Raw genomic sequence first — 12,466 nt, 5'->3', positions numbered from 1 at the left:
GGCTATACCATATTGGTTCCTGAGTTTGCTTGACTCGTTCAGAGTTCCTCTCAAAGGAGACAGTGTACAACTGCTTCATCCTGATTTGATGTTGTTTCAGGACTCTAGAAATAGTTATGCTTACATTGTGAATATTTCCAAATGTAATGTTGTCTGCCAACACTCTGTCCTGAATCTCTGAGTTTTATGCCATTATTTCTGATGACCATATCAACGATTGCAGTTTCCAACACAGCAGTGAAAATCCTACCTCTCCCGCCTGTGGGAGGTAACCATTGGGTCCTAAGCAGGAACACAAAAATAATTGTACACAAGTGGGTTTGGAGGCTTTGCTCAATTTACTTCTGTAATGTGCAGGTCAGTCAGATGTCCTTGCAGAATGCACATCTTACCTGTTGTTTTGCTGAAAATTTCTCACAATAGATGCCACTGTTGAACATTGCAGATTTGGCTGCACTCTCAGACCAGCCTCTCTCATTGATAGACCATGATTTATTACATGATAAATTACAGTAGCCCTAATCTCATCTGAGACTACAGCTCTTGATCTTACTCTGTCTTCTTCCACCACGCATATGTACTCCTCTCCCTCTCCCAGCCCACTCTTCTTCCTCTGTCAGCCACTTCTCGATCTCTGGCTGGGTCCACGTTTACATTGCAGTACAGCATTATTCCTAAAATGTCCCCTTTTGCATATGTAGCCGATGTGAAATGGCTAGCTAGTTAGCGGTTGTGCGCGCTAGTGGCGTTTCAATCGGAGACATCACTTGCTCTGAGACCTTGAAGTAGTGGTTCCCCTTGCTCTGCAAGGGCCACGGCTTTGGTGGAGCGATGGGTAACGATGCTTCGAGGGTGACTGTTGACGTGTGCAGAGCGTCCCTGGTTCGCGCCCAGGTCGGGGTGAGGGGACGGATGTAAAGTATTTACTGTTACATATAGATGGTAATGAAATTGAAAGACCTGGGTAGGTGTTCAGCTACAATGGGAATCAGCTGTGGTTGGTCTAATTGTTTTGATAGTATTTCATTGTTTTGATTTGGAATATATTTCAACAAGGCAGAAATGTAGCAAATTGCTGTCTTATTCAATTTTGTGTCATGTTAGGTTTTGAACTTAAGTTGAACAGTTTTGAAAAGAGTATGTAAACGTGTAAATTGGCCTGTCGGTACATAGAGTTTGGGTGGTGATTGTGTCTGAGGGAGAAAATAATTCATGAAATTTGATAGATGTAGTCATTGAATACATTTTGTGACAAAGCAATGGGAAACTATCCGCAGTTTAGCCCACATAGACTGCTGTTGTGCTCACTGTGTGAAGAGTTTTGAAAAAGTGACCTACAGTAAGTATTCAGAAATGTGTTCTAGCGATTACAGTTTTTTGTTTCACTTTAAACCAATTAAAAACAATAATCAATAGTGGGATAAGTATCAATTGGATATGTCAATTATTTTTCAATACGACATTGTAAATTGGAGATCTAATAGCTTATATACTGCTGGGCTACACACGCACCACAAAAACATGAAATAGAATATTGACCAGGCTTTACACGAATGCTGAGCCACATTGATTATCTGTTTACACCACTGCGAGCAGCGATCAGCGATACCCACATTTCTAGCTAAATTACATAACATTAGCTACATATTACATGACACACTAGGGGTCAAAAGTTTTAGAATATCTACTCATTCCAGGGTTTTTCTTTATTTTGGCTATTTTCTACATTGTAGAATAATAGAAGACATCAACTATGAAATAAAACATATGGAATCATGTAGTAAACTAAACAGTGTTAAACAAATAAAAATATATTTAAACTTTTGTGATTCTTCAAATAGCCACCCTTTGCCTTGATAACAGCTTTGCACACTCTTGGCATTCGCTCAACCAGCCTCACTGAGCTCTTCCTCCATGCTTTACAGTGGGAAATACACATGCAGAGATCCTCCGTTCACCCGCATCGTGTCTCACAAAGACACGGCGGGTTAGAACCAAAAATCTCCCATTTGGACTCCAGACCAAAGGACACATTTCCACTGGTCTAATGTCCATTGCTCATGTTTCTTGGCCCAAGCAAGTCTCTTCTTATTATTGGTGTCCTTTAGTAGGGGTTTCTTTGCAGCAATTTGACCATGAAGGCCTGATTTACACAGTCTCTTCTGAACAGTGTTGAGATGGGTCTGCTACTTGAACTCTGTGAAGCATTTTGCAATCGACCTGTTCACACACCTGGGTTGTCTCCATATACAGCACCATTTGTGGGGTACCTGGACACAAACATACACACACACTAAACACCTCACACACACACACACACAAATGCTTTGGCATTAGGATTACTTCTGTAGATGTAGATACTGTATTATGTAATGCTGTGTTGTAACACAGCCAGTTTGAATAATTTTCCAGAGCTGTTGCCATATATGTGAACAGGAAGCTGACTGTAAGAGCCACAGGGTGAACAGAGTGGTGTTTCTGGGCAACATGAAGCGCCTGGTGACCACCGGAGTCTCTCGATGGAACACTAGACAAGTGGCACTGTGGGATCAGGTGAGCTCATTGGTGATATATCAGTGTCTATGTTAAAGTGCTTTGGTGAGGGTGAGAGCGAGAGAGAGAGAGAGAGAGAGAGAGAGAGAGAGAGAGAGAGAGAGAGAGAGACAGAGAGACAGAGAGACTAAGTCTCACTAAGGTTCTCTCTCCAGGAGGACCTGTCCATGCCCATCATAGAGGAGGAGATTGATGGGCTTTCTGGGCTGCTCTTCCCTTTCTATGATTCTGACACACACATGCTCTACCTGGCAGGCAAGGTAAGACACGTCATACCAAGGCCACTTGACCTTAGCTTTCAACTATCACATGAGGTGATGTGTATGAATTGCATTTTTTTACGTTTTAATGTGAATTTCTCTCTTGAATTTAAATGGGATTTAATTTCACTTTTTGAATTGACTGACTTGAAATGGAACTCCTATGTGGGATGTGCATGTCCTCATTTGCTTATAATTGTGAAAATGCATTTTGTGTGGTGTGTGTGTGTGAAGTATTTGTATGTACGTGTGTGCATGTGTGTAAAATAGTGTGTTACCATGGGAACCTCAACATTACTGCTATCTGCTGTGAGATCTTAGGTATCTGTGTCTGGTTCACAGGGAGACGGTAACATCAGATACTATGAGGTCGGCACAGAGAAGCCCTACCTGCAGTACCTAATGGAGTTCAGGTCCCCGGCTCCACAGAAAGGCCTGGGTAAGTCAGTCACATCAATCGATGAATACTAAGTAGTCTCACAAATCGCAATGCCATCCTTCCAGGTCTCGTTCATCAGTGAGGAAGCCTGTAAATTGAAGTTAATCAATGAGTGAAAATCCTACTTTTCTAACTCTTGGAACAACATTTCGGATACATGACAGGGTACACGGTTGAGTTTTTTTTTCTATTGGTCCTGCACTCAGAACTCTGATGTTAGCGCAAAATTCCAATTGACATCAATGCATGATTTTAGAGGATGTGATCTCAAATTCAGCCCTCAGTGAACCCACAGCACAATCAGGAATCCTAACAAGAGGGACATTCGCAGCACGCAGAACATTGCAGATAGACCAGATTCGCCTCTCATCTCCAACTGAACTAGAGAAATGTGACTGTTCCAGACATTCCGTTTCTATCCATGCTCAGTCTGAACATTGCTCCTGACAGTAGAAGCCCCTAGATTGGCATGGTATGTAAGGTGTCCATTTTAACTTCAAGACTCACCTCAACCCCCTTTTCCCTCTCTTTGTCCACCCTCACAGGAGTGATGCCAAAACATGGGCTGGACGTGGCGGCCTGCGAGGTGTTCCGCTTCTACAAGCTGGTGACTCTGAGGGGCCTCATCGAGCCCATCTCCATGATAGTGCCACGAAGGGTGAATGGAGTGCAGTGTTGAGGAAGCTACTCTGAAGCTACCAATCACTTCACGATGGAAGAACTTTAGCTACACTAGCCTTAGGAAAAATATAGTTTAGTTAACTGAAGGTTCATTTTAAATAGTAGTTCACTACATCCAAACTACTTAGTGATAAATTATCATATTTCAATCTGAAATGCCATAGATTACAAATTGCTAAAACAGATCCCTCTGGAATCATGTGTAATTTAGCCTGCTAAAAATGGAAACATTTTCAAGTGATAATTAGGCAGGTCTGATGAAACAAAATAAAAAACGTTTCTGTTCTAGCAGTTAGCTACACCGCTACATGTAATTAACTAGTGTGTGTTGTGTGTTGTGTGTTGTGTGTGTGTGTGTGTGTGTGTGTGTGTGTGTGTGTGTGTGTGTGTGTGTGTGTGTGTGTGTGTGTGTGTGTGTGTGTGAGAGAGAGAGAGAGATGGTACAAATGTGCTTCATTGGTCAAGAAGGCCTCTAGCCTTTGGGACCGGGGTTCAAATCCTAAGGACCTGGGTTCAAATCCTAAGGACCTGGGTTCAAATCCTAAGAGTCCACAAATAGTAATATTACAGAAACTGTGTTAGGGCACTCAACACTGAATGCGTCAGCAGAGTAAATCAAGTGATATCAAATGTTGTCCTTCCTGGACAAAGGGAGTTGTCTGAGTCGCTGAGATACTGTATGATATTGACCATTAATGCTACGTTAGTGTGGAATACTACCCAGGACAGAAGCTATCTGAAATGTAATCCTCTCACCATATGGGTTATGCTTGGCTTATCTCCCTTATCATACCACCTAGGTGCTTTCTAGACTAGCACAAGGCAATGCAGCAGCATTCATTTTCTGCTTCGGGTGCTATAGGAATGATTAATATTGTCTTGTGGTTTTGCAGTCCGAGACATACCAGGAGGACATCTACCCTATGACAGCAGGCACAGAACCAGCCCTCACTGCAGATGAGTGGCTGAGTGGGATGGACAGAGGTGAGTAGTGCAATACTGCAAAATGGCATACACATGTAACTAATGTTTTTATGAAGACTGATACAAACATACAATTATGCAAACCTGGTGAGCATCATCCAAGTGTGTGTGTGTGTGCGCAGAGCCAGTGTTGATGTCCCTAAAGTCTGGATACAAGCGCCCCTGCCAGAAGGCCTTCAAGGCCCCTGTGAGGGAGAGGAAGACCATGGTGATGAATGGCCTGCTGGAGAGTATTCCACCCAAGACAGAGAACGAGGTGAAACCAATTGATGTGTTGTTGTGTATATGACGGCGGTATGTCCCTACTCACTCTCAGAATCATTACCACGTCTTGAACAACATAGAATAGATAGCACACTGCACAACCACAGGCACTGTCTTGCCAATGCATCTGCACTATGCCTTTACCATGACCTTCTGTGTGTGTGTGTGTGTGTGTGTGTGTGTGTGTGTGTGTGTGTGTGTGTGTGTGTGTGTGTGTGTGTGTGTGTATATGTGTGTGTGTCATTCCTCTCTCCCAGCTCATGCGCACGTTCTTCAGGCAGCAAGATGAGCTAAAGAGGTTGAGAGAGGAGCTGGTGCAGAAAGACGTTAGACTCCAACAGCTGGAGCTGGAGCTCAACAACCTGCGGAACAACTCCAACAAACTGTGACCTTTGACCTGGCTGACCCCTGACCTCCCCACTCTGACCTCCTGCCCACTCAGGGAGAGAGACCACTGGTGGCCGACTCCCTTCCCTTCTTCCCAAAGTGTGCACCCCGGGTGGAAACTCCCTCTGTCTAGTCCATGCGGGTCCAGTGAGTGAGCCCGTGCTCACTTCTGGGAGAAGGGTAAGGAATCGGAAGGCAACCTCTGTCACACTGTGTCCCTCACCCTGAGAGCGGGTCACCAAGCCCTGAACACTGCCAAAAATATACCCAGAACCACCCTACCTGGCTGCACCTCTTCATCCCTTCTCCATGTTCCAAAGAACTTCACCTCCTTCAGCAACAGAACCTTAGTATGTCCCCATTCAGCCAAAGCACCAAGACCAACTGTGGTAGATAGCTCTGCTTAGAATTTACTCAAGTTGACAGGATCAGTTATGTGGGGAGTGAAGCCATTGTTTCCCTTTAACTTCAAGCAGGCTCTGTCCTCAAGACATGAAATGTCATGTCTTGCGACTTGAAGGCCCTTGAATATGAGGACTTGTGAGGACTGTAGTTGCATAGCAGGGGTATTGCAGGTGTATCGCTGGGTTGAGCATGTGTAGTCTGTAGTCTCTGCAGTGGTCCTATCGGAGGATGGGGAAAGAGATGAGGCAATAGAGTGGTAACCAAGCCTATTCAAACAGATGGCTTGTCTAGTACTATTCATCCCATACATTATTCATCCTATTACTTATGACGAATCTGCGATAGAGCCTCATCATATTTTCACTTTATAGTTACATTTCGCCATTAAATGAACATTCTGACTAAAAAAATAAATAAATACATGAGCGCCATGTTAGACGAAAGGCAAAAACAGACTTTAAAGCCATATTGGGTGACAAATCTTTGCTGACTTGGTAGCAGGTTGACCACAACATGAACATGACTGAGGCTTTCCCAAGGTAGAAGGGACCCCTGAGGGATGTGTGTATGCCCCTCGACCACTGAGGGACCATGTCCTCGCAGACGTCTGTATGAAGTCGGTAGAGATGCTCGCAATTCACGTTGGCCACACGTAGCTACTGCGTGACCACTCTGTGGTCATGTGTGACTACCGATCAGAGGTAACTAGCAACGGCAAACACTTATCATTTGACTGTATAATACAGTACGCCCGTAACCGGCAATGATACTGGTATATTTATATTGTAGTACATGATGATAGAACGATAGGAGAGAGTATTTATTGCAAGTAAAACAAATAATGTCATGTACGGAGAGAAAAATGATAGGGTAAGTGTATTAAGGATATAGCCATAGGCAGCAGTGGGTTTAGTAAGATACCCAAGGTAAATGTATGACTGCTAGAGGATGTTATTTCTTAATGACTGTAACATAATATCATAATATGTCTTCCTGAAGTTGCCCCTCTCCCTAAATAAATGCGTTGACACCATAACAATGAGTGTTCAGTACGTTGACATTTGTGGTTGAATCTGTGTACAGCTTAGTGGTATGCATTATCGGAACTGCGCGAAGCAACCATGCTGCAGAGAAACAAAAATGATATTAACAGTCTGTTCTAGAGAAGCACTGGAATTCTATATTCTGTCGTGTCCACCACGTCTTCTTTCGTTACAACACAAAGGTGCACCATGAAAACGAGGTCAAAGGAACCACGCTTCTACATGGAGTCTCCACTAGGTGGAGCCCTTTCTCCAACTGCAGTACTCTTCATGCTACATGACAGGGTGTATTATCTCTCTAATTCAATTACCAGTAGTTTAAAAAAAGGGGTGGTGATATATAAATACCCAATAGCAGCTGTTCCACCTCATCCACTTGGCTCAAGGGTTTTTGTCTCTACTTCTGAAGTGGTTATTTTGACAGCATCAATGGAACCTATTCCATTAATGGACATAGTGTCGTCTGAATGTATTCCTGACAAGGACATTTTTATAGATATCATTGAACAATCAGTTATATACACTATGTATACAAAGGTATGTGGACACCCCTTTTAAATTAGTGGATTCAGTTATTTCAGTCACACCTGTTGCTGACAGGTATATAAAATCGAGCACACAGCCATGCAATCTCCACAGATTGCATGGCTGTGTGGCCTTACTGAAGAGCTCAGTGACTTTCAATGTGGCACCGTCAAAGGATGCCACCTTTCCAACAAGTAAGTTCGTCAAATTTCTGCCCTGCTAGAGCTGCCCTGGTCATCTGTAAGTGCTGTTATTGTGAAGTGGAAACATCTAGGAGCAACAACAGCTCAGCCACGAAGTGGGAGGCCACACAAGCTCACATAACGAGAGCTGAAGCGCATCGTGTGTAATAATCGTCTGTCCTCGGCTACAACACTCACAACCGAGTTCAAAACTGCCTCTGGAAACATCAGCACAGGAACTGTTCATTGGAAGCTCCGTGAAATGTGTTTCCATGGCCGAGCCATGGAAGTCTAATATCACCACGCGCTGATGTAAAGCTCGCCATTGGACTCTGGAGCAGTGGAAAACATGTTCTCTGGAGTAATGAATCACGCGTCACCATCTGGTAGTCTGACAGACCAATCTGGGTTGGAGGATGCCAGGAGAACATTACTTGCCCGAATGCATTGTGCCAACTGTAAAGTTTGGCGGAGGAGGTATAATGGTCTGGGACTGTTTTTCATGGTTCGGGTTTCAGCCCCTTAGTTCCAGTGAAGGGAAAACTTAACGCTACAGACAGTGGTAACCCGTCATTCAGGGCAGGTGGGGCAGAGCTCGACTTGTTTTGTTAAATATACACACAGTACCAGTCAAAAGTATGGACACACCTACTCATTCAAGGGTATTTATTTTTTCTCTACATTACAGAATCATAGTGAATACATTAAAACTATTAAATAACACACATGGAATCATGTAGTAACCAAAAAAAAGTGTTAAACAAAGATTTTAGATTCTTCAAAGTAGCCACCCTTTGCCTTGATGACAGCTTTGCACACTCTTGGCATTCTCTCAACCAGCTTCATGAGGTAGTCATCTGGAATGCATTTCAATTATCAGGTGTGACTTGTTAAAATTTAAATTTGTGGAATTTCTTTCCTTAACATGTTTGAGCCAATCGAACAGCTCAAATAAGCAAAGAAAAATGGCAGTTTATCATTACTTAAAAGATTACTTAAAGGTCAGTCAATCTGGAATATTACAAACTTTCAAAGTTCTTCAAGTGAAGTTGCAACAACCATCAAGTACTATGATGAAACTGGCTCTCAAGACGACCGCCACAGGAAAGGAAGACCCCAGAGTTACCTCTGCTGCAGAGAATAAGTTAATTAGAATTAATTGCACATCAGATTGCAGCCCTGTCTGGGTGAATTAGGCATTCATGGTCAAATTGCTGCAAAGAAACCACTACTAAAAGACACCAATAATAAGAGAATTTCTTGGGAAAAGAAACACGAGCAATGGATATTAGACAAGACATTTAAATGTTCCCCGTAAACCGCTCGAGTGTTGCTTTACCAGTATGCTTAGGGCCATTGTCCTCCTGGAAGGTGAACCTCCGTCCCAGTGTCAAATCTCTGGAAGACTGAAACAGGTTTCCCTCAAGAATTTGCCTGTATTTAGCACCATCCACCAGTTTCCCAGTCCCTGCTGATGAAAAACATCCCCACATCACGATGCTGCCACCACCATGCTTCACTGTTTGGATGGTGTTCTCGGGGTGATTAGAAGAGTTGGGTTTGTGCCAGACATAGCGTTTTCCTTGATGGCCAAAAAGCAACATTTTAGTCTCATCTGACCAGAGTATATTCTTCCATATGTTTGGGGAGTCTCCCACGTGTCTTTTGGCGAATACCAAACGTGTTTGCTTATTTTTTTCTTTCAGCAATGGCATTTTTTCTGGCCACTCTTCCGTGAAGCCCACCTCTGTGGAGTGTACGGCTTAAAGTGGTCCTATGGACAGATACTCCCATATCCACTGTGGAGCTTTGCAACTCCTTCAGGGTTATCTTTGGTCTCTTTGTTGCCTCTCCAATTAATGCCCTCCTTGCCTGGTCCATGAGTTTTGGTGGTGCTCCGTGGGATGTTCAAAGTTTCAGATACTTTTTTATAACCCAACCTGATCTGTACTTCTCCACAACGTTGTCCCTGACCTGTTTAGAGAGCTCCTTGGTCTTCATGGTGCTGCTTGCTTGGTGGTGCCCCTTGCTTAGAGGTGTTGCAGACTCTGGGCCCTTTCAGAACAGGTGTATATATACTGAGATCATGTGACAGATCATGTGACATTTAGATTGCACACAGGTGGACTTTATTTATCTAATTATGGGACTTCTGAAGGTAACTGGTTGCACCAGGTCTTATTAACAAGCTACATAGCAAAGGGGGTGAAAACATATGCACACGCACTTTTCAGTTTTTTAATTTTGAATTTCTTGAAACAAGTTTTTTTTTTTTCATTTCACTTAGACTAGTTTGTGTATGTCCGTTATATGAAATTCAAATAAAAAAATATTTAAATTACAGGTTGTAATGCTACAAAATAGGAAAAACACCAAGGGTGATAAATACTTTCGCAAGGCACTGTACAGTATACAGCATTCTAGGTACATAAGTGGACATTATAAAGCTCCATATCTTTTCAAACAAAACAATGGCCAGTTTGGGTCTCAGTTGTATGCACGTTTTTGTGGGCATTAGTTTTGTGGTTGTGCTCAGTAGTGGTGGTCAGTAATTGTGTGGTTGTGGTTCAGTAGTGGTGGTCAGTAGTTTTGTGGTTGTGCTCAGTAGTGGTGGTCAGTAGTTGTGTGGTTGTGGTTCAGTAGTTGTGGTCAGTAGTTGCCTTGGCTGCCTCACCTTCTTCATAACTTTTGCCTACACTGCCACATATGCTCCTCTGTGTCTGTGAGTATCCATAGTAATGGATCTGTTAGAGCTGCTCAATGATGAGACAAGAGCTGTGTTTTTTTACCCTTTATTTAACTAGGCAAGTCAGTTAAGAACAAATTCTTATTTACAATGATGGCCTACCCTGGCCAAACCCGGACGACGCTGGGCCAATTGTGCGCCGCCCTATGGGATTCCCAATCACGGCCGGATGTGATGCAGCCTGGATTCAAACCAGGGACTGCAGCGGCGCCTCTTGCACTGAGATGCAGTGCCTTTTGTCTGACTTGTTGAGGGAGTGGTCAAAACGGCAGTTGTTTGTCAAAAGTTGGGTAAAAACGTGTTAACGCAATTACTAAAACAGCTGTATCGTTACATCCGTAGACGTTTCACAAACAGATTTGAATTGTAGAGAAGTAGACAAGTATATCATACCCTCTAAGTCGTTGGGGAAGTGGTAAAAGTGTCAGGTGTTTACAAAAAAGTTACAGAAAATGTTGAAGCGGTTACTAAGACGACTGTAACTTTTTATCGGAATTCTTCCCACCTCAGATTTGAATAGCCGAGAAGAAGACAGAGATTTCATACGCTTCAACTTTGTCTCTCAGATGTGGCAAAGTGGTCAAGGTAGCTGATTTGTGTCCAAAGTTGTATTGTTGCATTTACAGTGAATTGAATGTTGGAAGTGACGATGTCACTATGGGGCCTTTCAGAATCTTGAGGAAATGTCATGAAAATGAATGAACAGATATCAGACAGTTTTATCCGAGCACACTATTCCAGACCGATCTTCGTGTTTTCAAGTTTGAATTACTTTTCTAGCTTAATAAACGGTGTAGGAGGAGCTGCATTCCAAATTATAATAAGAAAAATAAGTATGACAAACATTCCGAATGGGACGTTTTCTTCGCAAGTCCCATTAATAACCAAGTCAGAAATAATTCCTACAATATCTAAAGTGTGGCTAGTAATAAAGCCACATGAGTAATAAGTAATTGAAGTATGACCAATAACGGTAGAATGTTGCTTCACAATCACACTAAGCACAGTATGTAAAAACCCGCATGCATGTTGATACCAAGATATGAGGGCAACCCACTGCTATTACACAACGTTGTATCTAAGCGTTGATGCCTGTACTGAAAGCTGCTCAGCGGGGAGTGGGCTGTCAGACACAGCTGTTGGGTATCAGGGCTCACTGCTGCCTGTTTTTGTCCCCTCCACCATCACTACAATAAGCCAGGCTGCCAACCAGGGAGTTTGGGTTTGGATGAGTGAAGAAGAATATCAATGCTTGAGAAAGGTGCATCTTGAAAGCATTGACCAGCTCAGAAAATTGGACATAGGCTTCTGCGTCAATACTATCTGTGTTGTAGGTAAGCACAACTCCTTATGCAAAGATTGCATGATTATGACTGGTGAAGGTATAAGACAGGTAATACTATGCTTTCCCGTCAATACAGGCTTATACGATTTTAAGCAGTGTTTTTTAGAACTATGTTGATTTAGTCTAACACCAGTGATTAACATCTGATTTAGTTCAGAATGTTTATTTTGTATTTATTTTTAATGACACCTTATTGCCAAAAGGAACTGGAGATATAATAGGCCTTGCCTATAAAAACGTTTGCGTTACAGTGAACATTTTTAAGATGATCATCAAAATATATGATGGTATGTATTATGCAATCTTATAACGGTTGCTGTATATCTTCTGGCCAAACAAGTACTGTATACAAAGTCCCTCCTCCTATTCCATCAGGTTCATTCCGTTTGATTTCAATAACTTTTAGACCACAACACTTTTGATTTCCACAAAAGTTGTCAGAAAGTTACTTTTTGGACCTGAATGCCAAAACATTTAGGAGATTGTCAAACATTTAGAGTGTTGTCAAACTATTTTATAATTTCTTGAATTTTATTTTTTTTTATAAACATTTTGAAATTCTTTAACCTTTAATGGTAAACTCCTATAAAATGTGTGCATATGTTGTAGCTTAGTACCTATTTTACATAATATGAGGTGCTTGTGTTGTGCC

At 42.4% G+C, this 12,466-nt stretch overlaps 1 protein-coding gene across 1 annotated transcript in view; it reads left to right on the top strand.

Moving 5' to 3' along the window:
• coro2bb (coronin 2Bb) overlaps positions 1-7,009 on the top strand; it is a 36,550-nt gene extending 29,541 nt beyond the window's left edge. Inside the window, exons 6-12 of the mRNA XM_021565490.3 lie at positions 2,437-2,553; positions 2,709-2,813; positions 3,156-3,252; positions 3,798-3,910; positions 4,827-4,917; positions 5,040-5,173; positions 5,439-7,009. Of these exons, the coding sequence (XP_021421165.2) occupies positions 2,437-2,553; positions 2,709-2,813; positions 3,156-3,252; positions 3,798-3,910; positions 4,827-4,917; positions 5,040-5,173; positions 5,439-5,570 (789 nt within the window). The 3' untranslated portion in view covers positions 5,571-7,009. The remainder of the gene's footprint in view (positions 1-2,436; positions 2,554-2,708; positions 2,814-3,155; positions 3,253-3,797; positions 3,911-4,826; positions 4,918-5,039; positions 5,174-5,438) is intronic.
• Positions 7,010-12,466: the final 5,457 nt, after the last annotated feature.

The sequence above is a fragment of the Oncorhynchus mykiss genome, chromosome 2, assembly GCF_057628025.1.
Source record: "Oncorhynchus mykiss isolate SJ-2025 chromosome 2, ASM5762802v1, whole genome shotgun sequence".
Lineage (NCBI taxonomy): Eukaryota > Metazoa > Chordata > Actinopteri > Salmoniformes > Salmonidae > Oncorhynchus > Oncorhynchus mykiss.
Note: the sequence above shows the minus strand (reverse complement) of the source record. Positions and strands in the feature narration are given on the sequence as shown.